Here is a 25,188-nt window from a genome sequence, read left to right as displayed (position 1 = left end):
CTGCCTTCAGACTCAGACAGTAGTAAGGTGGGGAAGTTTCTGGAACCAGTTCCCAGCCTGCGCATGTGCGGGGCTACCATAAGACAAGAACAATTGAGAAAGCAGGGTTGACTCAGGAGTAAGGCCACACCTTGGAGATGATTGGCCCCTCCCATAGGACATAAAAGAGGAGCGAACAGGATGTGAGCTTTTGCAGGAAACAATTAGTTTGTCTGGTCGATTCAAGCTTTGCAAAGTTCTGTTTGACTCTGTGTCAAGTTTGGCCTTGCGCTGTGTTTGGCAATTAGTTCTCTGGCAGCATTCCAAGTGTGATAAGGTGGATGTTTATAAACATTCCCCTGGAAGACTGTTTGTGAAGCTTTGCAGGCTGTGAATTAACATAATTCAGAGCCGTGGAAATAAAAGAAATAAGAGAGGTTTGCTGGCACTAAGTTTGCGTATTATGCTTTCTAAGGAAACCTAGGTCAGGACAAGTACAAAGATACTACTGTAGTATCTTATGATTCATGATTAATGTATTTATCTAGACTATGATCATGATTTATATCTTTTATGTACACTGAGACCTTTTGCACTGAAGACAAATTCCTTGTGTGTCCAATTACATTTGGCCAATAAAGAATTCTATTCTAGTACCTAAAATCTGTTTCTTGAACTTCTTATGTTGGTATATGGTACATGTCATCATCCTCATGAAGACTTTTCTATTCTTCATTACCTTTGGAACTGCTTTGTCTCTTTTAGGATGATTTTGATTATTGTTAATGGCTGATCTTTGATTATGTTTGTTCGATTGAGTTTTGTTGGATTATACAAAGTTACTTCTCAATGTGTTTCCTTATTTTTTTTCTTGCCTGAAAGCTTATGTTTCAGCACAGTATAGATGCCTACTAAGCAACTTTAATTTGAAAAACGATTTCACCCTATACTGACCGAAGGCAATGGAAATCCATTATGTAAGAAACCGAGATTCCATCCTCTGGGCTGACTTAGTTCATCTTCATAAACTGGAGGAAGCCATCTAGCCAGAGCAGTGTTAGAAGCTCCCCAAGTAGGATGTTCCCTGTGTAATTAAAATAATTAATAATTTATATCATTACAATTATTCATTATAATAGTCTATTCCATGTGCAATTCCCGTTATATTCTTAAAAGCAGTCCTCAGTTAATGACAGCAATTGGAATTTCTGTCACTAAGGTGTAAAGTGATGTCCTGTGACTGCATCGCTGAGTGATGACAATTTTAGTGGTTCCCTTTGCCAATGTTAAGTGAGAATCATGGGTCATTAGGTGAGGTCCTCCTTGTAATTTCCTACTAAGTTCCAGCAAGCAAAATCAATGGGGAAGCTGGTGGGAAGTCAAAAGTCCAGGAGGACTTGCAAGCAGGCTGGTGGGCAGGTAAATGGTTGCTATGGGAGCTGCTGCAGCCCAGAGTGAGTGCAGCCAGTAGCTGCTGCTGACTGGAGCAAGCCAATCAAGTTGCACAAGCTCTTCCATAGCCTTGCAAGAGTCTCCAATCCTTGCATGGCCAGTAGCTGCCTTGTGAAGGGCCAGGCTGGGCATGCCTCATCAACAGTGGGAGGAAGAAGATGGTGAAGGTCACTGGGGCAGCGGAAGCAGCAGAGCACAGGGCAGATAGGGAAAACTTGAAGCTCATCCTGTAATTGTAAATGTGGGCAGATGGACAAGCACCTAAATTTTGATCATATGACCCCCAGAAGCACTGCAGCACCAGGCATAAGTATTACTCATTCAGTCCTACGGTAACTTAGGTCACTGAACAAATGATTGTTAAGTGGGGACCTACCTTAACTTATTGTTTTATTACAGCCAACAAATCTACTTATGCCTGTCCATCTTCCAAGTGGGACAGAAAAGAGTCAGAACATTGGAGAAAATGACCAAGTAATGCTGGAATATTTTATTTTAAGAGAAAACAAAGGCTGAATGTAGCCAAATGTATCTTAGACTTCCCCAAACAGATGTTAATACACCCAAAGTGATGCTAAATGGAAGGAAGAAGTGATGGGCCCTCACATGGGTGGAAGTCCTAAAGCATGAGGTAATACAAGCACAGTTGCAAATAATTTTAATCAGGAGGAATCAAAGAAAAAGCTGGCATGATTGCCCATAAAATTTAATGAAGAGTTGAAAATGCAGAGAGATGCGGAGGGGGAGGGAGCGGGAAAGAAGGTCAGGCCACAAAGGGCAAAGAGATACAGTAATCCTGAACTGAGGAACATGAGGAAAATGAGAGCCCAGAATTTGCTGATATTAGAAAAAAGATGCTAATAAAAACAGAAGGGGCTTCTTTAGATGTGTTCAAATGAAATTCCAAAGAAAAAGAATCAATATACCAACTGCCCAGGGAAGGCAATAAAATGTTAGCAGGTAACCAAGTGGCAAAGCAGGAGCAGATTTACTCAAGATATTATATGGTTCATTCTTCTTTAGCAAAGAATTTGCTCCGGAAGTTATGAAGGGCAGGTGAAAGATAAAATTAAGGCTTGAGAGTGATAAAAAATATGGGCCAAAAAAGTATCTGATTCATACTTCAAAATTAGATGAATTGAATTAAAAAAAACAACTAACTAGATGAATCCTCTTTTTTTGAGAGAGGTGAGGGGTAGGGAGAAAAGGAGAGAGAGAGATGATAGATGATAACTAGATAGAGGATAGATAGATAGATAGGTAGATAGATAGATAGATAGATAGATAGATAGATAGATAGATAGATAGATAGATAGACAGATGATAGATAGATAGATAGATAGATAGATAGATGATAGAAGACAGATAGATGATAGATAGATAGATAGACAGATGATAGATAGATAGATAGATAGATAGATAGATAGATAGATAGATAGATAGATAGATGATAGATAGATAGATGATGATAGAAGATAGATAGATAGAATCCTCTTTTTGTGAGGGGGGTAGGGAGAAAAGGAGAGAGAGAGATGATAGATGATAAATAGATAGAGGATAGATAGATAGATAGATAGATAGATAGATAGATAGATAGATAGAAGATAGAAGAGATAGATGATAGATAGATAGACAGATGATAGATAGATAGATAGATAGATGATAGAAGATAGATAGATGATAGATAGATAGATAGACAGATGATAGATAGATAGATAGATAGATAGATAGATAGATAGATAGATGATAGAAGACAGATAGATGATAGATAGATAGATAGATGATAGATAGATAGATAGATAGATAGATAGATAGATAGATGATAGATAGATAGATGATGATAGAAGATAGATAGATAGAATCCTCTTTTTGTGAGGGGGGTAGGGAGAAAAGGAGAGAGAGATGATAGATGATAAATAGATAGAGGATAGATAGATAGATAGATAGATAGATAGACAGACAGATGATAGATAGATAGATAGATAGATAGATAGATAGATAGATAGATAGATAGATAGATGATAGATAGATAGATGATGATAGAAGATAGATAGAATCCTCTTTTTGTGAGGGGGGTAGGGAGAAAAGGAGAGAGAGATGATAGATGATAAATAGATAGAGGATAGATAGATAGATAGATAGATAGATAGATAGATAGATAGATAGATAGATAGACAGATGATAGATAGATAGATGATAGATGATAGATGATAGATGATAGATGATAGATAGATGATAGTAGAAGATAGATAGATAGATAGATAGATAGATAGAAGATAGATAGATGATAGATGATGATAGAAGATAGATAGATAGATAGATAGATAGATAGATAGATAGATAGATGATAGAAGATAGATAGATGATAGATAGATGATAGATAGATGATAGTAGAAGATAGATAGATAGATAGATAGATAGATAGATAGATAGATAGATAGAAGATAGATAGTAGATAGATGATAGATAGATAGATGATAGAAGATAGATAGGTAGATAGATAGATGATAGATCGATCGATCGATCGATAGATAGATGATAGATAGATGATGATAGAAGATAGCTAGCTAGCTAGCTAGCTAGCTAGATCCTGGGGAACTGAAGTGTCAGATGTCAGATGCCAGGAGGAGAGCCAATGCTACTCTCTCTTTTCAAAATGGGGAACAAAGAAGTAAACTAGAGGCTAGTCAATCTGACTTTCATCTCTAGAGGGATTCTAGAACAGATCATAAAGAGAAGCAGTTTAAAAATAATGTGATGATCAGACATAAACAAACACGGATCTGCAAAGACAATATTTTCAGATTCATCTTAACTCACTTTTTTTTTTTAAAAAAACCCCTGCTTTATTAGATTATGGAAATGATTTAGGCATAGTACAACTTGATTTTGGCAAAACATTTGTAAGTCTCTTCCAACAATGATTGGTAGTCTAATTAAAGAATATCATCAAAATTAAGTGAACATATGGCTGGCCTGAAAATTGCATTCAGAGAGTGCTCATCAGTTTCTTAATGCAAGAGAGCTATAAAGCCAGACGCTCCAAGAACCAGCCCTCTGTTCCAGGGGTTCCCAATCTCTGGTCCATGGACCAGCATTGGGCCACGGCAGTCCCGAAACTGGCCTGTGCAAACAAGCAAAGCTGCATCCGCAAAATGCAGGCAGCATGAGGAACCACTTCCCCTCTGGTCCATGGAAAAACCTCTCTCCACAGAACCAGTCCCCAAAATGTTGGGGGCCATTGCTTTACTCTTAATATTCTATTAATTATTCAGAAATGGCTTTGGCTTACAAATTGGCATACAACAATGGATAGGATGATTAATACCACTGAAAACAGAAATCATGTTCAAGACAGAATGAAGTTTTATTCCATTTAACACAATGCATTTTAAGAGAGATTTCTGCAAAGTTCTTTACAGGCAGCCCTTGACTTATGACCACAATTGAGACCAGAATGTCCATGGCTAAGCAAGGTGATTGTTAAGTGAGTGGCACTTGATTTTTTGACCTTTTTCTGCCCTGGTTGTTAAGCAAATTGCTGCAGCTGTTAAGGGTTTGCTTGCCATCTGGGAACATTACAAATAAGAACCATGGTGGTGCAGTGGTTAGAATGCAGTACTACAGGCTACTTCTGCTGACTGCCAGCTGCCTGCAATTTGGCAGTTCAAATCTCACCAGGTTTAAGGTTGACTCAGCCTCCCATCCTTCCGAGGTAGGTAAAATGAGGACCCAGATTGTTGTTGGGGGCCATATGCTAACTCTGCAAACCACTTAGAGAGGACTGTGAAGCACTGTGAAGCGGTATATAAGTCTAAGTGCTATTGCTATTGCTACCAACTATTATAAATACATGGTGGTTGCCCAGTGCACAAATTTTGATCTCATAACCATGGGGATGTTACAATGGCAGAAATGTGACTGATTAGAGGTCATTTTTTTCCAGTACAGTTGTAATGTTAGGAGTCACTAAACAAATCGTTGTAAATTAGCTCAAGTTTGGTGCAGAGTTACGGACACCAGAATGTTCAGAGAAATTGAAAACTCTCAAAGAAAGGCATCAAAAGTGATCAGAGAACTCAAAACTGAACCCTATAAAGAAAGCCTCCAAGAGCTGGGTATGTTTAATCTTGAGATATGATTATTGGAACAGTTATGATAACCCTCTTTAAAAACCTGAAAGGGAGTCCCATATCAGGACCTATTCCAGAATGTGGAAACACAGAATAATGGATTTAGATTACAGGAAGGCAGATTACCGTTCAACGTTAGAATTTTTTCCCCAACAATAAGAAATAGTAGAAGCAATTATTCAGAGAGGTGGTGGCATCCCTTCCCTGGATGTAGTGAAGTGGCAGCTAGACTGCCAACTGTCTGAGGTGTTTTAAGATAGGTTCCTACAAAGAGCCAGGGGACTGGTCTGGCTTCACAATTGTCCCTATCGCCACCATGATTGAATGATTGTATCTTCAGACATTCTCACTCAGTGCTGAGAAGGGACAAGAAACTCGGGATTACCACAACTGGGATTACAAATATGTTCGTTGAATGATCGCTCAGTAGCAGTAAAAAGATAGCACTCTATATCAGGGGTCCCTGGTCTGTGGACCCATCACTGTTGTGTGTTATACCAGAAACCAGGCCATGCAACCAAGTGAAGCATCACTGATGCAAGCAGCACATAAAACCATGCCCCCTCCAGTCCTCAGAAAAAAAACTTTCTCTATGGAACTAGGGCCCCAAAGGTTGGGGGCCACTGGTCTATATCTCTTTGCAACCTTTAGATCATTTCAGCCCAGATTTGGTAGCCCTAAGAAGGATGTCCTGTTCTCTCCCTTCATGTTCATCTGCTTTTCTTGATTTTTCTCATCATAGCTATTATTGAGAATGATTGTGGGTGACTACAAGAAAGAATCAAGAAGAATGCTAGACATAAACAATTCACACATAACAGAGGAGTTCATCTCTCTCTCTCTCTCTCTTATATCTATCTATCTATCTATCTATCTATCTATCTATCTATCTATCTATCTATCTATCTATCTATCTATCTATCTATCTATCTAACAAAAGTGGGCTAGAGATATTGATGGCAGTTTCCAACTTTTGATGTTTTATTGTGAAACCTTGCATTAAACATCTCATCTATGTAATCCTTACTTCTTGATCATATCCTGCTTTGGAGGGCCTTTCAATTAGGTTTTTATTTTCCTGTTGGAACTTCAGATGAGACCATGAAGGAGCACTAAAGTTTGCCGTGCAGGAAGAGCTAAAGGGGATGGGGTTGCAGAGGAAATGGGGTCATGGTTTTGGAATACAGAGACTCAAATAGATTATTCTGTGTCTCCAAAGAAGAAACAGGATATAATAAAAAGAATAACAATTACAAAGCAAACAAGTCCTAGCACTCATTTTAAAAGCATTATCTATAATCTGAATCTCCAAGAGAGGAAATTGGGGCTGGAAAAAAAAAAGCAAAACTGAAGACTGTTATTCATACAAAGATTTTTTTCTGAGTGGACACTAAGTAGAGAACAATTATTTTATTAATACTTGATTGATCTTCAGTATACCAAAGGGCTCAATTTGCAAAGCAGCGTGAGACAGTAATACATTTAATTAACTGTGATAATTCACACTTGAAGGTTGACATATGCCTTAATAAAGCATTCAGATTAGTTACAGTTGATTTGTCTTTATTGAAATGGCATAAAAATCAGCATATAGTGCTATTTCACTCAATTAAAAATAATGATATGTTAATTTAACAGCTTAGCCAGTTATTTTCGTTTTGATTGCTTTAATATTTTAGCAGACAACTGACTGTTTCTGGGAGAAGAAGCTTTCTAATAGATTTCTGGGGAAGAAAATAAATTTTAAAAAAGAAATGATTAGATGGATCTCTTGAAAGCACTGTGGGCCAGATAGTTCTGCTACTGCGCGTAAAAGTATTGTATTCATTTAAAATCTCTCAAGTGACGGCAGTAAAAAACAGTGATACAGTCCACAGTCTGCCAAGTGGTGATCTGTACATAAAAGACCTTTTGTTCATAGGCTTAAAATAAATTTGTACCTGAACATAAATGTGATTTATATGCTAAATTCCTCCATATGGTTGTATAATGCAGCTAGAATAAACTGACAACCTACAAATAGTCCAGGGTTTAAATGTAGCTGTATCTACCCAGGGAGACTCATGTCTTCTGAATCTACAAAATGCCCATTATTTCACTGCCAAGGCTTCAGCTTTTACAAGAATGCGTATCTGTGTTCTCGCATTGTTAAATGAACCAAATCTCAGCAGTTGCAGGGAAAGTAAAGCAAAATAGACCACGAGTCAGTTTGTACATCATACTGTTGGAAATAACTCAAAGCCAACAAAAAAAAAAAAAACTTGGATCATTGAAAACAAAGAGGATTTTAAAAAAAAGAATAATAAGGCCGTTTGCAAAGCATCACTGGTCTTTAGAACCTTAACAAGCAGGTTCAAAATCAAGCAGGTTCAAAAGCCACACCTTTAAAACCTCAAAACATACTTTATATACAATTTCATCTTGTCACCCAAGTTCCCTTCTTCTTGAGACTCATTCCCTCCCAAGTTCAAGCTCATTGGATTTGCCCTCAGGTGTTGCAGCTAATCCCAGGATGTCTCCAGGAAGAATTGCCTCCTTTGTTATGTTCTCATCCATGCCCACCCTACCTCTTACTTTGGCTGCACACGTGGCATCTTTAAGGAATGTAGCATCTCCTCATCAGGGCCTCTTTCTAAGCTCATCATATACTACCACTTTTCCAAAGAGATTATAACAACACCCCATCCCCCCAACATCATAATAATATAAAAGGCATATACATAAGATAAAAATATCAAAGGGCTTAACAATGGAGCACGTCAAAAGTATAAGAGCAAAGCATGTATATACAGGGAGATATATTTCATTTGATAACAGATTAATAGAATTGGAAGGGACCCTGCAAGTTCATCCAGTCCAACCCCCATCTGTAAAACATTTAAGCATCTTATATACTATTTTATTTTTTGAATTTACTTATTTCTAACAATACTAAACCATAATTTAATATTCTGCATCCAATCGTGAATGAGGCTGGTGAAATCCCAAAATCCACTCTCTCATTTCTCTTTGACTTCAGCACATTCCTCATTTGTCGCTATGTTAAACTCTGAAGTAAGATTTAAAACAAATACTAATTTAGCAGTAGATGCGGATACTAAGATTTACCTGTTGTTGCAGGCTCCAGTAATGCTTCTGTACTTATTGGTTGCAGAGTTATTTTGACACTTGGGTGGTAGCATTTCAGGCACACATCCAGATATATTGGAAACCACAAAGACAACTTCACTAGATAACAGATCTGAAATTAAAAATATGCCATAATTCTTACCATCAATAATGTGTTACGAATAGCAAACCTTATCACAAAGTCTATATGACTTTTTTTTAACTGCCTACTGCACCCAAGGCAGGTCTTTCCTTTGGGTTCAGTAGGCAGTTTTGATATTTTGAAAACAACCCATTAGTCTATTCCAAGCCATGAACAAAACTATGAGCTAGTGCCTTCATCTTTACTATTCTAAAATATCCAATTATTCAAAATTTGAGAGCTTGGCTTGAACAGTAGGGCAGTTCCAAATAATACAGACACTGTCAACTTCATGAATATACTGATAACATTTCACAAACTGAGATTTTTGCCATATGTTCCAGCTACTCTCATCTGCTGCTTAGATTTAGGAGAATGTTGGCTCACTCTTAATTTCCCTTCAAATAATCTTAGCTGTGATAGGAAGATTTTCAAGGTCTGGAAAGAAAACAATGTCAAAAAAGTGTCTCCATCTGAACTGGATATTACAAATTGTTTCTTCTGTAGAGATAAATTAGACAATCTGTTCTCATCTGCATATCTGTGTATCGATTAGAATGCTGATTAATATCAGTACAATCCGAAGAACCAAGCCCAATGATGCATTTGAGCACTTGCTATAAGAGAAATTGTTCTTTATGGACTGAAAATTGCCAGTAGTGGTTGATTATCAGGATGCACATCCTTTCTGTTCAAGTATTTATTGAATTGCTTAACTCCCCAAACCAAACACAGCTGTTTCCTGTCTGCTTGTGCATAGTTCTTCTGTACAGCTATGAGAGAGCATTATGGGAAAGCAGTCTCTCATGACACATGAGATAACGATGACCATATTATGTTGTGAGGAATCACATGCCAGCTTCACTGATTAATGTGGGCTATAAGGTGGTAAACATCATATATGATGTCCCCATTTTCTTTGCTTCTCTGAAAGCTTCTCATGAATTTCTTGTTAACTGATTCTTGTGAAGATTTCTACAAACAGATTCATGAAAGAGAAAATGGATTAGGTACAGAAATCTTGATGACTAGATGCTTTCATTTTTAGATCCCAGTATATCTCTGAGTTGCTGATACTGGGGAGAGACAGTATTCATCTGGTTCCCTGATAAGGAAAAACATGCAGGTGTTCCAAATATGTTTTTTCCTGAAACCTCCAAGTTGTGAGAAGATCATAACAACTCTTTTCAATGTTTCTCCACGATCACGTCCAACCCAGTTGTAATAATGTATTCAAGGTCTGACACATTAGTTGATGGCTAAATTGTCAAGAATTGGTCATAATAATTAATGCATACTAAGAAGCTGTGACATATTTTGGGTCATTCAGAAGTGTGTGATTTTTCTCTGCACACTCCTGTAGGTTTTGTGCACCAATGGTATGACTTCAATTTGTTATACTAGTTTTAAAGATTTTGTGTTTGTTGTGTCATGCTCAAATACCATGTTCTGCTCGTCTCTTCAAAGCTGTCTTGAGATTATGTAGATTCACCTAGCAATTTTCTCCAATAATTGTGATGTCATCTAAATAGCTCTAGGAGCTTGGACAGCTTGATAATAACTGATCTATTGCTTTCTGCAAAAGTATTGATGCTGATGCTACAGTTAAAACAAATATTGCAGATCTATTGCCATTTCTGCATGGGTTTCATGAGAAATCTATAAAAGCTTCATCCATTTCTATCTATAAAAAAAAACTGTTTTAGATCTATTTTGTGAAATATTGTTCCCCAAAGTGATTAGCAAAACTATCCTCAATTCTTATTGTTCCACTAGTAGTAATGATTTAATGGTAACTTTAAAGTATCCACAGATCTGACAAATGCTCTGCTTAGCTGTGGAAACCACAGATGTAGAACCGTGGAGTCTAATAAACTTTTCAAGGAATTTCTTCAAAGTTTCATCTGATCCACTTCAGTGGCCATTTTTCTACATGATCTCTGGACCTGGGCATGCTTTATGAAACATCACTGTAGCATGCTCCTCTGTTTTATCTTTGATGTCCTTGAGTGAACCAATGCTATCTTTGACCACAGTTATCTTTGTGACAGAAAGTATAGCAGTATATGCCGGCTATTGATGGGGTCTTAAGAATTACAACCTATACAGGTGGGCCAAGGGAAATGAGCAGCAATACAAGATCACAGCTCAGCTTGATTAATCGCTAACAATGTGACCCAATATTGAATGCCAGCACATAACAATTCAGGGTGGCCCTCTTCTAGCCTGGCCATAATTGTATGTACACATCAAGAGATTAGCCATTTCTGACAAAGCTGTCAAATTCATAGCCTGTTGACTCATTATATAGGGAGCGAATGGTTTAAACTATGCAAATAAATAATATAAGCACAAAAAGCTTAAATGCCAATTGCTAATTTGCATGAATGTTCCTTGGCATTTAGAAAAATAAAGAAAAATATTTTTAACAACTCAAATGTTTGTAACTTTCTCAAACATTTATATATACGGCTAGAAACTGAGCAACCCCTTTGTTTCTAATAAACTATATGCAACAAACAACAGCAACTATTTAAATATCCTGAAGAAGCAATTAAGTTCATCATCATACACAGCTTTAATATGTCCTTGTTATTTGGTAAACTTGATTCCCGCCCCCCAAGCAAAAATACAGTTTTATAAGTGTTTTCTTTTCTCTCTTTCATTTTTTTAAAAAAATCAAACATTTGAAGTGTTTAGCTGGGACTTCAAGCTCTGCTATAAATTTAAGTCTGACCTATGGCAATGTTTTTTTTAAAAAATAAAATGGTACTGCTTTAATCTAAGAGACACAACCCACTCAAACAACCACAGGGTTCCATTCCCAGTATTATCCTTAGGTATTTATTCACCGTTTAGAGACAGCATGCGTTTATGCTTTTGATGTTTTCCTTTCAAATCTTGCGTGGAGGTTTCCATTTTTTCAGCTGCTCGAGATAAAACCTTGGTCTCTTCTTCCAGGTAGTTAGGAAACACTGCATAAGCCAGTGTTTGACTTCTTTGGTGAAGACTACAACAGAAATAATAAAATGAATAATAGCATTTCTTAATTACACTGGGTTTAGATGTGCTCTGGGAAAGCCAGAAATAGAAGCCTCTTTTATTATTGCCAGGAAAGACGCTTAAATAAACATAATTGTCCAATAGAAAGGAGTAATTATTTATATTTCTGTGAACTAGATTACAGTCATCAGCATGTCTTTAAGAATGTAATTTAAAAACTTAAATTTGCCCTTGCATAGGCTTTGAATATATTTTCTGCTGGCTTTTAATATTAATGCATATATTTGATGTTTGGCTTGCTCCTTTGGGTATTAAGGATAGTCTTCAAGAACAAATGGAATGGACCCTTCCCTTCAGGAGTGTCAAACTCACGTTGTCACGGAGGCATCGTGTGACATATTTTTGGTAAACTGGGCTTGGGCGTGGCCAAAGTGTGATGCATCCGGTCCATGGACCAGGAGTTTGACAGCCCTGAACTAATACCTACCTACTGATTATTTACTGAAATCTGATTTGTTCCTCTTCTGTCCAGGATGGAAAAGTGGAGATGATTGAGATTACTACATGTGGAAATTTTTTTTATGAAGGTGGATTGAAGCATTTAGCATGAAATGTGAGGGAGTTAAAAATGCACAGGCACAAATTCACCTGAACCAGAGTCTATATTGCACTAAAAGAAAACTCTTACAATATGTGGAACAAAACTTTTCTATTTCATTCATAACTTCTAACGCTGATGATTGTAGAATAATTCACAATGTTTACTGACCTTCTGAAATATCATCTGCTTCTTTGGGGCATATAAATTGATTTTTTTCCACTTCTTTGAGTGCCATATGGCTCTTTTGTATCCTCATCGGGATACAAAGCAACAACAGCAACAACAACAACAACAACTATCAGCTGAGAGGATGCGATATAAAGAGACATTGTCTGCAGAAGTGGTTGCAGAATAATCCTTTATTGGAAGTTTAGTTCTGCTTTTGTCTCATAAGTATATTATTTAGTGCTATGAGATGAGGGGTGGGGGGAATCTGAACAATCTTTCACCAAAGTATAAAGAAACAAAATTTGTGTGCACTGTATTTTATCAACTCCGATCGAAACCAAGTTTTCAGTTACTATAAGAACAAACTAGTTGATGTATCACATGGCTAACACCCAGCTGCTCTCCTGTTATTATTTTTTCTTTACATTAGAGAAAGAACACAATGATTTGATCTAGTTTGTGACCTCCATTTTCTTTCAGAAATGTACTTCTATATAAGATTTTTTTAAAAAAATGTTAAATTTATGACAAGGAAGGAGAATTTAAAAAAAACCTTGTGGGTAATATGCATTTATATATCTCTATCTATCTATCTATCTATCTATCTATCTATCTATCCATCCATCCATCTATCTATCCATCCATCCATGCATCCATCTATCTATCATCTATCTATCTATCTATCTATCTATCTATCTATCTATCTATCTATCTATCTATCTATATATATACATACATACATACATACATCTCTTTAAGAATGCAACAAAAACTTAAATTTGCCTTTGTATAGGCTTTGAATATGTATATATATCTGGGACATGGTTGGATGTATTTTATTCCATTTCCTGATACACAGAAGTTTCAACACAAATTCGACCACTGGAGTTTTGAGGGGTTTTTGGTTAAAAAAGAGTAGTAGAATGCTACACTGTTGTATATGGGTAGTTCTCGACTTACAACAGTTCATTTAGTGACCATTCAAAGTTATAATGGCACTGAAAAAAAAGAACTTAGGACCATTTTTCACAGTTATGACTTTTGCAGCATCCCCACGATCACGTGGTCAGAATTCAGATGCTTGGCAACTGGTTCATACTTATGACCATCGCTCTATCCCCAGAACATGTGATCATCTTGTGTGACCTTCTCACAAATAAAGTCAATGGGAAAACCAGATTTACTTAACAACTGGGTTATCAACTGCAGTGATCCATTTAACAACAGTGGCAAGGAAGGTCTTAAAATGGGCCAAAAATCTCTAAACAAATGACTCACTCAAGAACAGAAACGTTGGGCTCAGTTGTGGTTGTAAGTGGAGGACTACCTGTATTGTGTACAGAATACATGATTTCATCCCGGGTGCAAGCAATGGGATTTAATCAGCTTCATTTGTTTTGTCGATTAAAGTAGGATAGCTCCAGCCACTCTAAATGAATGAAAATTAGCTTTTTCTCACTTTCCTCTACAGCTCCTTGTGCTGTCTAGCAGAGTTCATACAATCAGGTCTCTTGAAGATTTTGCACTAATTGCACTATTTGCACAATTGCACTAATTAATTCATTAAATGTATATGGCTGCCCATCTCACTTGCAGTTGACCGGACAAATCCTACTCTTTTGTCATTAAAAGCAATTAAAAATTAAAAGCTACATTAAAAGTACAATAAAAAGATAGAGGATAGACTCTACCTATATGCAGTATGACCATTAAAATTGACTCCATGCTTCCTTGGGAACTTCAAGTCTGATGGCACATCCAATTGTTGAGTGCCTTCCAGAAAGCTGGAATTTTGGGGAAATTTCACCCAGTTGGGAGGGTATGATATTCCAGAAGATGGAAAGAAAAGACTGTTTCTGGATCCTACCTAACCGTGCTCCTTAGCTGACAGCACCTGTCCCTTCTGTTGTATCTGATAGGATGGCTAGATGCAATCAGGGAGAGAAATAATCTGGGCCCCATGCCATGGAGGGCTTTAAAGGTCATCACCAGCACCTTGAATTGGAGCTGGAAACAACCTGACAGCCGATGTAGTTTGTGAAGCAGCGATGTAACATGTGCAGTTCTTGAAACATACATAACTGCCCATTGCTGCTGCGTTTTGAAGCTTCCAGATAATCGTCAAGGGTAGCTCAAAGTAAAGCATGTTACCATAATCCACTTGAAAGGTTACTAGGGCATAAGTAATTGAGAGTAGGACTTCCCAACCCAGGAGTGGAGACAAGTGATGTACACAGGGGTGGGATTCAAATTTTTTAACAACAGGTTCTGTGGGCATGGCTTAGTTGGCGGGCGTGGCTTGGTGGTTATGTGAATGGACATGGCTTGGTGGTCATGTTACTGGCCGGGCATGGCCAACTCAACAACACTCACATTGAGGCACGCATTTCCTCACCTGGCCTCTCGTGACTGTGGGGATGCTGCAACAGTCGTAAGTGTGAAAAATGGTCATAAGTCACTTTTTCAATGGCCACTCTACACAAGCAAAGTACCAGCAAGGGAGGTGAAAAAAAAACTCCAGAGAAGTTCCTGAGGCAGTTCCTGCCAAGAATGTAATAAAGGTTAATGGAGAGGTAGTTTCTGTAAGCAACACCAGAATGTTTCCTTCCTGCCTTCCTTACAGGATTAGGCCAGTAATTTCTTCTAACAACCGGCTCTCCGAAATGCTTAGAATGTTAACAACCGGTTCTAGTGAATAGGTGTGAACTGGTAGAATCCCACCCCTGGATGTACATCATGAAATTGGGCAAAGACCTTCCTGACCACAACGGCTGTTGTTCAGTCCACTAAGTCATGTCCAACTCTTCACAACCCATGGACCATAGCAAGCCGAGTCCTCCACTGTCTCCCTGAACTTGCTCAAATTCATGTTCATTGCATTGATGACATTATCTAACCATCTTGACTCAGCCTTCCATCCTTCTGAGGTGGGTAAAATGAGGACCCAGATTGTTGGGGGGCAATATGCCGACTCTGTAAATCATTTAGAGAGGGCCTGTAAAGCACTGTAAAGCGGCATATAAGTCGAAGTGCTAAGTTGAAGTGCTATTACTATTTTCTCCTCTGAGGTCCTCTTCTCCTTTTGCTTTCATCCTTCCCCAATATCAGGGTCTTTTCCAAGGAGTCCTCTCTTTTCATTAGGTGGCCAAAGTAGTTCAGCTTCAGTTTCAGTACCTGTCCTTTCAAAGAACAGTCAGGGTTGATTTAGCTTTAAGAATTGACTGACTTGATCTCTTTGCAGTCCAGGTGATGCTAAATTGCCATTCACTTTTTGAATCACCAGCAAGGAGACTTCTGATAGGCTATACTGTTGCTGAGGTCATTCAGCCCCTGCTAGCCCTCAGTCTGCAGGAGCTCAGGGCCTGGTGATCTGCCCCCTGTCCACCCATCTTATCTCCCAGGCCATACATCAAGGGTCTTCAAATCTGACAGCTTTAAGGCTAGTGGACTTCAACTCCCAGAATTCCCGAGCTAACATGACTGGAGGAGGAATTCTGGGAGTTGAAGTCCACTAGCCTTAAAGCTGTCACATTTGAAGACCCCTGCCATACACAAAGAGGCAGCAGGCCAGGTTTGGTCCCAGTATTCAAAGGCTAATACTACTTTATTTTCTCCACCAGAGTTTTAGAGAATTCAGTGATTTCTGTATTAAAGTGAACGCAGAGTCATTTCTGAATTAAGTTGAACGTGCCCATTGATGTTGGCAGCCTTTGTAATGATTTCAGCAAATAAATGCCATGTGTCACTCACAAACGCAGCATTGTGTTTGGGTTTTTAAAAGGCAGTTAATGAAATAGCTATGCTACAAAGTAAATCCATTTGGCCAACAGGGTCCTCCTTGAAGTTCAAATAAAATGAAATCAATTTTTGTTCACTTGGCCGAAGTACTTTCAAGTCTTAGTTCATAAAAATCAGCACACGTAACCCCGACATCCTGTGTATAGAATTATTAAGAGTTTGTCAGGCTGTAATGAAATCAGAAACTGTCTCTTCAATTCAAGAGTCCTTTTTCACTCTCAAGGGTAGCATTGAAACTTACTGGCGTGGCACTCTGCAGTCTTTCAATGAGAAATCTAAACAATTGAGTTTTCACAGGGCTGAGAATGCTTTTATTTTGTGAAGATCAGATTTAACATAATACAACTCCTTTCTTTGTTTCCTTTCCTCCCCTGTAATATTTGGCATTCTCATAATATATTTCTGAGACTTCAAATCAAAAATCCTCAACCTGGACAATACATAAGTTATTCTAATTAAAGAACAAGTATCTTCTAGAATCCTTTCAAGTCTTCTCAAATTTCCCACCACCACCAGTTTCAAAAATATTTTCAATTTACCTAAGTGATATTTTATGGAAAATATGATTATTTAAAGTAATTGTGCTACGGAAAGGAAACAGATTTGAAAGCTCACCTATGTTGCACGAAAGCTTGTAATTACATTTCTAGACAATGATGTACACACTACCAACAAAGATACAAAATAAATATTTGGACTTAGGAGTCCATACGATTTTTAAATTTAGCTTCTTTGGAGAAGGATAAAACCAAAAACTACACAATGTTCATCATGACCATTTTATTCCTCATATTTCTGATAGTTCTTTTGAATAGTTAAAAGGTATGTCCCTGAGTTAGGCCTGCCATCTAAATTCTCTATTCCATATGGACAATACCTTCCCCAGCACCAATCCATAGCTTAAAAGAATACCAGAGTTGGAAGAGACCTTGGAGGTCTTCTAATCCAATCCCCTGCTCAATCAGGAGACCCTAGACCACATCAGACAAATGATTGTCCAAACTTTTCTTTGAAATCTGCAGTGATGGTATCTCCACAAGTTCTGGAGGCAAGTCATTCCACTGATTAATTGTTTTGTCAGGAAATGTCTCCTTAGTTCCAGGTAAATTTTCTCCTTGGTTAGTTTCCATCCATTGCTTCTTGTCCTGCCCTCAGGTGCTTTGCAGAATAGAGTTCGCCCAGATTCAGGTGAACCTGCAGCTAATGTTATGGCCAGTTTGATGAATTGCCAAATCCACCCCTGGCTGGCCCCACCCCATCCCACTCACCCCTCCCAGGAGTCTCCATACGGCCTGTTTTGGATGCGAAATAAATGCAGGGCCTGTGCAGAGGCTCAGGGAGGGTGAAAAACCACCATTCTGGAAGTTCTGGAAGTCCAAGAACAGGCCCTTTTTTGGCCTCTGGAGGGCCCTCGGAGCTCAAAGGAGTCTGTTTTTGCCCTCCCAGAGGCTTGAGGAAAGCCTCCGGAGCCTGGGAAGGGCAAAAACATCCCGGCCCCACTGTGGTGCAGGAGGCCAACTAGGCCACGTCCACCATGGCCACACCCACCCAGCAACCGGGCAGAGAAATGGTTTCTGAAATTTTTGAAGCCCACCCCTACTGCCTTTACATCTATGTTATAAATAAGATGTTTGCTAAGCATGCTGATTGACATGGCCTTTGAATCCCTCCCGACACCCCCCGACACCTTTCATTTTCCAACTCAAAATGATTTTACTTCAGGTAACAAGGGGACGTCCCCTTTATACCTCAATTTGTTAGCATTTTAATTTCCACTTTGGGTTCTGGTTGCCATCCATTCCAGTCCTGCCAAGTTTATAATATATTTGCTGCACAAGTTAAGGAGGCATGAAAACAAGGGCTGTATATTCTCTCTCCATTCTTCATATTCTTTTCTCTCATCTTCTGTAAGTGTTTCTCAAAAGAAAAGACAGGGGTCACCTCTTACTTGTAAACTATATATTTCAAGTTCTAGCATAGTATGCTAGAAGTCAAAGCCATACTTAGGATCAGGAGAGCAAAGATTCTTTTCCTAAATTCTTTTCTTTCCATTTGCTTAGCTATGTGATTTCACCTGCCTTTTTTTGAAACTTCCATTTCATTTGGGCATTTCTCTCTCTTATAGGGCTTCTACTCCCCTTGTTAGAATTTTAAACAAATATGTGCCTACTTCTTAAAAAAGCTACCCACTGCCATAGCCGAACCTCTAAGCATAATCTTTGAAAAATCTTTCAGGACCAGCTCCTTGCCAAAACTATGGTCACAAGCCATGGTCATCCCCATCTTCAAAAAGAGAGACCCCAGCCTAGTTGAAAATTACAGACCAATCTCCTTATGCTGCGTCACCTGTAAAGTCATGGAATCAATTATTAACCAATCCATTATCCTCCACTTAGAGACAAAGAACCTACTCTACAATAAACAATTTGGTTTAAGAAAAAAACTATCCTGTAATCTGCAACTCTTACACTGCAAAAACATATGGACTACACAACTCGATCAGGGCAAAACAATAGACGCAATCTACATAGACTTCTGTAAAGCCTTTGATTCAGTGGTACACGCCAAACTACTCCTAAAACTAAAATGTTATGGTATCTCTGGACAACTGCATATCTGGATAGAAGCATTCCTGTCAAACAGACAACAAATGGTCAAAATTGGAAGTGTCCTATCAAATTCTGTACCTGTCAATAGTGGTGTCCCCCAAGGCAGTGTTCTAGGACCAACTCTCTTCATACTCTACATAAATGACCTCTGTTATCATATTAAGAGCAACTGCGTTCTTTTTGCTGATGATGTAAAGCTGTTCAATACCACAGACAATACTGCTACCCTTCAAAAAGATCTTGACTATGTATCAGAATGGTCAAACAAATGGCAACTTCAAATCTCAACAAATAAATGCTCTGTCTTACATATTGGCAAAAAAAATCAGAAAATAAAATACAAGCTGAATAGTCAAGACCTTGTTGATGATCCAAGCTCTGTAAAGGACCTTGGAATACTCATCTCTAATGATCTAAGTGCTGGAGCCCACTGTAACTACATAGCCAAAAAGGCATTAAGAGTTGTTAACCTAACCCTACATAGCTTTTTCTCTGGTAATATCACACTACTAACTAGAGCATTCAAAACATTTGCTGGACCAATACTCGAATACAGCTCATCAGTCTGGAACCCACATTATGTACCTGATATTAGCTCAGTTGAGAAAGTCCAGAAATATTTCACAAGAAGAATTCTCCACTCCTCTACTCGTTGTAGAATACCTTATGCCACCAGACTTGAAATTCTAGACCTAGAAAACCTTGAATTACGCCATCTTCAGTCTGATCTAAGTATGGTATATAAAATCATACATTGCAATGACTTGCCTGTCAATGAATACTTCAGCTTCAGCCATAACAACACAAGAGCACACAATAGATACAAACTCAAGGTTAATCACACCAAACTTGATTGCAGGAAATACGACTTCAGCAACAGAGTGGTCAATGTCTGGAATCCTCTACCTGGCTCTGTGGTTTCTTCCCCAAACCCCAAAAACTTTAACCTTAGACTGTCTACTATTGACCTCACCCCTTTCCTAAGAGGTCTGTAGGGGGCATGCATAAGTGCACCAAAGTGCCTACCGTCCCTGTCCTATTGTTTTTTTTATTTTTCTTATATGTACCCATTTCATATATTCATAACTTAAATACTTATACCTATTATCTTATAAGTGATTGACAAATCAAATAAATAAATAAAATAAATAAATCGTTGCTTAAGTAAGGAATTAATGCAATAGCCTGGTAAGTCTGCACTTTCTGTTGCCTCTGTCGTCTTTGGTATAGGATCTACCCCCCAATTGCCTGCTGGACTTGTTCCCATGGACATAGAATCATTTTCAGATTAACTGCTTCTTCTACAGCTTTAAATGGCTCAGTTGGGTATTTTGATTGCCTCCAGTGCCTTTCTACTTGACAGCCAGATTATTGCTTCTTATGTGTAACTTTTTAGTGGAATTGGTTCTTTAATACATTCTCCGTATACAGATGTTTCTGTCCATCCAGAATTCCGTTTGTCGAAGGGTTTCAGTGTAACATTTGTTTTCTTTTAACCTCATTTGCCTTTCTATTTTCTAATAGACCTTCTCCATGATTATTCTTGAATATATTAGCAATAAATGTTCTTATGTGCTAATGTTCTTATGTGAATCATATCATTTTGCCTTTTTTCTATTATTTTTTTCTATGTGTTAGCATTCTTTCTTTGTTGCTTGTTGCTATTCATTGTCATTATTTGCCCTTCTTGTATTCCAAAATTTTCATTTTGTTTTTTGTCTTACCTTGACTGGATAGCATATTCTGAAAGTCACTGGATTCCTTCCTGTTTAACAGTTTGAGAACATTTGTTCCATTTCAGTTTTTCCACTTTTTCCACTTCAGTTTTTATAGAGTTTCCTTTCTCTTGACTGGACTCTTTTGGTTTTCTTTCATGTAAGTTAAGTGCAGGGATGGGATATGACAGGGTTAACTACTGGTTCAGGATTTACGAGCTTCCTTGTATGCTGTGAGCCACGCGCCTGTAAATCATCATCAGCATGCTCTGTGCAGAGACGCAGCCTTTGAAACAGCCCTCATTTCCTGCTGTTTTAACTGCAGCTGTGGCTCGTTCATCAGCTGAAGTTGAAAAATCAGGAAATGAAGATCAGGTGAGAGCTCAGGTAGGTGGGTGGGCAAAAACATCAGCAGACATAGAACCAATTCTATGTCTGCTGCTCTTCAGAGCTACCGGTTCTACAGAGGTAGACAGAACCGGTAGAAACCCACCCCTGGTTAAGTTTTTTGAATCAGTTTGGGATATATCTGAGCCACACACATTCATAAAACAGTTTAAATGTAAACTTTAAATAGTTAAAATGATTTAAATAAGTTAAAGTTAAATAAATAAATTTACAAATAAGTAGAATTTAATGGCAGACAAAGGGGAAGTTTTTGCAACCCTGATATGGTATTCCAGCCATGTATCTTCCAGATGAAATCATAAAAATAAAAGTCAAGATTTCCCTGTCTGGTCGTATCTGACTCTAGGCATGGTGCTCATCTCCATTTCTTGGCTGAAGAAGCCAGCATTGTCTAGAGACAATTTCCATGGTCATGTGGTCAGGATGGCTAAATACTGAGTTGCATGGAACTCTGTTAAAACCCCACCAAAATGATGTCTATTTATCTACTTGCATGCTTTAGAATTGCAAGGTGAGCAGAAGCTAGGGCAAGTAACAAGAGCTTACCCTATTGTACAGAACTCAGGTCTCAAACCTGGGCTGTCAGTTTCCATCTGACAAGTTCAGCATCTTTAACCGCTGAGCCATCGCACCCCCTCGTGAAATTGTACCAACATAAAATTGCTTCACAGTCCAGTTCCTGGAAATCCTGTAATTATTAAACTGCAGTTCTTCATCTTCTGTTTCAAATATGTGATTGATTAATTTCATCGTAATCTACCTCATAATATTGCAATGTAAAATGTGTGTTTTCATTGCTCGAAGCTGGTGTTTATCAAAACTTTGTCTTCACAACTCTCTATTAACATACAGTATATCCTGCATCACTGCATTTATTCAATCAAAATATTCTTGTAGTTCAGGCTGCTCATTTCTCCAATATTAGCATTTCAGTCACATAGCAGTGCCTGATGTAATTCCCTGATGTTCATTGAACACTTTTTGCAAATTTGCCATAGCGTTCCTTAATTTCTTCTATCATTATGTCTGTAGTAAGTGCATAACTTTTACAATGTAGATGTTACTGGATTTCCACTGATTCTAATAATTATGATCTTATCATTTATTGTGCTACAGCTGAGTGCATATTTTACAATGTCCTCTTTGAGTTTGATAGCCACTCCATTCCTTTATATGATTACACAGACTGAATGTAATCGTAATGTAATCATCTGATTGAAGTGACAGATTTCAGCCCACTTAACTTCATTTCTTAACTTCTAAACATTTATTTTAGTATGCTTGACTTCACTTTAAAAAGTTCAGGTTTTCATCAATCATCATGCTTCTCATTTTATGTATTCCAACTGTTTCTTCCTGTAAAGCACACCAGAGAAAGAAGCAGTTTTTTAAAAAGTGCCTTAGTTAATTGAATCTGCTGAATAGTATGTCTCTGAAGAATTCTTCTTTCCATACTGGTATCATCAGTTATCAGATTGTTGTCCATTTATTATGTGATTCCCTCCAGATCATCTCATGAAAAGCAAATGTTTTACCCAATGGTGGGATTCAAATAATTTAACAACCGGTTCTCTGCCCTAATGATTTCTTCCAATAACCAGTTCACCAAACTGCTCAGAAAGTTAACAACTGGTTCTCCCAAAGTGGTGCAAACTGGCTGAATCCACCACTGGTTTTACCCCCAATAATTAGAGGGATGTTTTTAAACCAAGATAGTGTATAATCCAGCATCCAAACTAACAAGTGCAAAAGATCGGATCCATATGCTTGTTGATCAAGACCAATTAAACTGATTTATTGCTAAAAAGCCTATGCAAAGGACTCTTCTCAACTAAAGGTTAGTACCTTCTTGGAGTTGGATTAGAGTCAATGGAATTCAAGGGAAGTTGGATTTAGTTTGCTTGTGGCTACATAGAGATCCTAGACTGATCCCTCTTTTAACTCCACCCTCAGAATCTGCAACTTCTTCCTCTACATAAACATAATAGTTCAGCTATAGCAAGGCTATATTTTGGCAACAATCAGATGGGGTTTGCCCATACATGCTTCCAGCTTTGCTTTTATAGTTTCCATTTGCCTTCATCCTCACAGTAGATTTGCCTTCTACATTCCCTTTCAACCTCACTGGCAGAAGTGACCCTTCCAGGATCTCCAATTACTGCCAACATCACTCTGAGAGTCATTGAAGCTACTGAACCATCCCACCATGTCAAATTTGCAATCCACTGAGTTAGGTTGAAGGGGACAGCTTTCTTCTTCAGTACATTTTTTCAAAATGGTACTATTCAGATATTTTGCTTTAAAAAACACACTGATGATATTAACTATCTTTATCTTCAATTACTCATTCTTTCTTGAGCTGCTCCTCTTTCCCGTATCATAGCTCTCACTACCATCTGCATATATGCCAATTATTAAGTTGTCCATTTTCAATCTTCCTTTTGTTTTCTGTGATCTATACTAACTCTTTGATCACTTTAATCTTGCAACACTAATAGTGCCATGCATTGTGATACACAGAAGGAATTCAAATTGGTTACTAAAGTGTTTTTTTACTTATTTAAAGCAGATGTAGATGACTTAACCCCAGTGATTCATATGGCTGATCAGTCCCCCCCCCTTTTTTTTTTACTCTCCAGGGACTTCCCAAGTCACACTGTCTAATTTGAGCAATATGAAGATTTAGTTGCATATTTTTTCCCTAAACATAAAGCAAAGAAAAGAGACTTATTAAGCCTCTACAGATATCATATAACATTTATCCTCCCAACTATTCAGTTGTGATGGAATAAATCTCTCCTGGTCAGTTCTAAATTGCTAAGATATATTTACCTGTTTCTTCTTCCTTTTTGTTCATCTTTTGCTTCTGGTGTTTCTTCCTTCCCAATTCCATTTTGTTTTATATTTCTTAGCCCTAGAAAATAATTTTGACTCAACAATTAAGTACCTTTTGTAAAAAAATAATAGTAAAAAAACTCAATAGACCATCAACATGGTAGAAAAGATGACATATACTACTATTTCATTATGTGGGGTTTTCAGCAAAAAGTTTGCTCCTAAGTACTATTTTAGGAACTATCCTTTTGTGTTAATCACTAAATTCCAATTTGTTAAGAATTAGATGCACTTCAATGCTTCTGAATAAACCTCCTTTAGATTTGTGCTGTGTACTTTTGCTGATACCTACAATGAAATCAATCTTTATATCTTGTTCAGTATAGTTGTTACAGGAAAGTGTATCGAATCAGTCACTGTGATTTATGTATCTGGTACATGATAAATTGGAATAGACAGGGCACAAGAAGAAATCCAGACTTAAAAATACTGTCGTTCACACAATCCTACACCTTTTAGAATAACTTATTCCACGCTAAATGTTGTGGTTCGTCAAAAGGCTTGGTCTTATTCTATAACCTTTTTTAAAAGATGAAATCAATTAAACAATAAATAAGACAGCACAGTGGTCCCTTGGTACATATCATTAATTGGTTCCAGGAGGTACATTGGGTGCTAAAAAGGATGTGTCCCAAACATACCACATGATTTACCATGTGACCCTTTGTTTCAACCAGGAATTATTTTCTGTCTGTCCCTTTTCCTATGTCAGTGACCTTCCTAGCATGGCCGTCTTCCCGTCTGCCACTGTGGCTGTTTCCTCATTTTGCAGTGACCTTCCCAGCATGCCTGACTTCCTGTCCATTCTCCACTGCCTCTTCCTGTTGAAGCACATTGTATACTAAACAAACTCCAAGTACTGGGAAAACATTTTCTCATCAAAATACGTCAAGCACCCAATTCAGTGGGTTTTGAAACAATCAAGTACTGAGGTACCACTGTATGAGATATAGCTATTAAGAACAAGATATTGGTATTTTGAAAAAAGTACGGTTCTAAATTTGGATTAATATATTTTTCCTAAAGTAGGAAAAATATATGGCATTTAGCTTTGTTCGGGTATTTTCCCACATCATTGTAGTTGTGCTTTTAAAGTTGTAGCAACGTTTCGGCAGAATCTCATATACAGAAGCCTGATGATGGCAGATGAGATTCTGCCGAAATGTTGCTACAACTT

At 37.8% G+C, this 25,188-nt stretch overlaps 1 protein-coding gene across 1 annotated transcript in view; it reads right to left on the bottom strand.

Annotated features, from left to right (window-relative positions):
* Nucleotides 1–24,667, bottom strand: part of TPO (thyroid peroxidase) — a 55,927-nt gene extending 31,260 nt beyond the window's left edge. The window contains exons 1-5 of the mRNA XM_087923633.1: nt 24,619–24,667; nt 23,949–24,030; nt 11,667–11,824; nt 8,673–8,805; nt 934–1,063 (exon numbers count right to left, since the gene is read on the bottom strand). Of these exons, the coding sequence (XP_087779759.1) occupies nt 934–1,063; nt 8,673–8,805; nt 11,667–11,824; nt 23,949–24,030; nt 24,619–24,667 (552 nt within the window). The remainder of the gene's footprint in view (nt 1–933; nt 1,064–8,672; nt 8,806–11,666; nt 11,825–23,948; nt 24,031–24,618) is intronic.
* Between the last annotated feature and the right edge of the window lie 521 nt (nt 24,668–25,188).

Source organism: Pseudonaja textilis, chromosome 1 (assembly GCF_049901715.1).
Source record: "Pseudonaja textilis isolate UNSWEBS1 chromosome 1, rPseTex1.2, whole genome shotgun sequence".
Lineage (NCBI taxonomy): Eukaryota > Metazoa > Chordata > Lepidosauria > Squamata > Elapidae > Pseudonaja > Pseudonaja textilis.
This window is presented reverse-complemented; position numbering and strand designations above follow the sequence as displayed.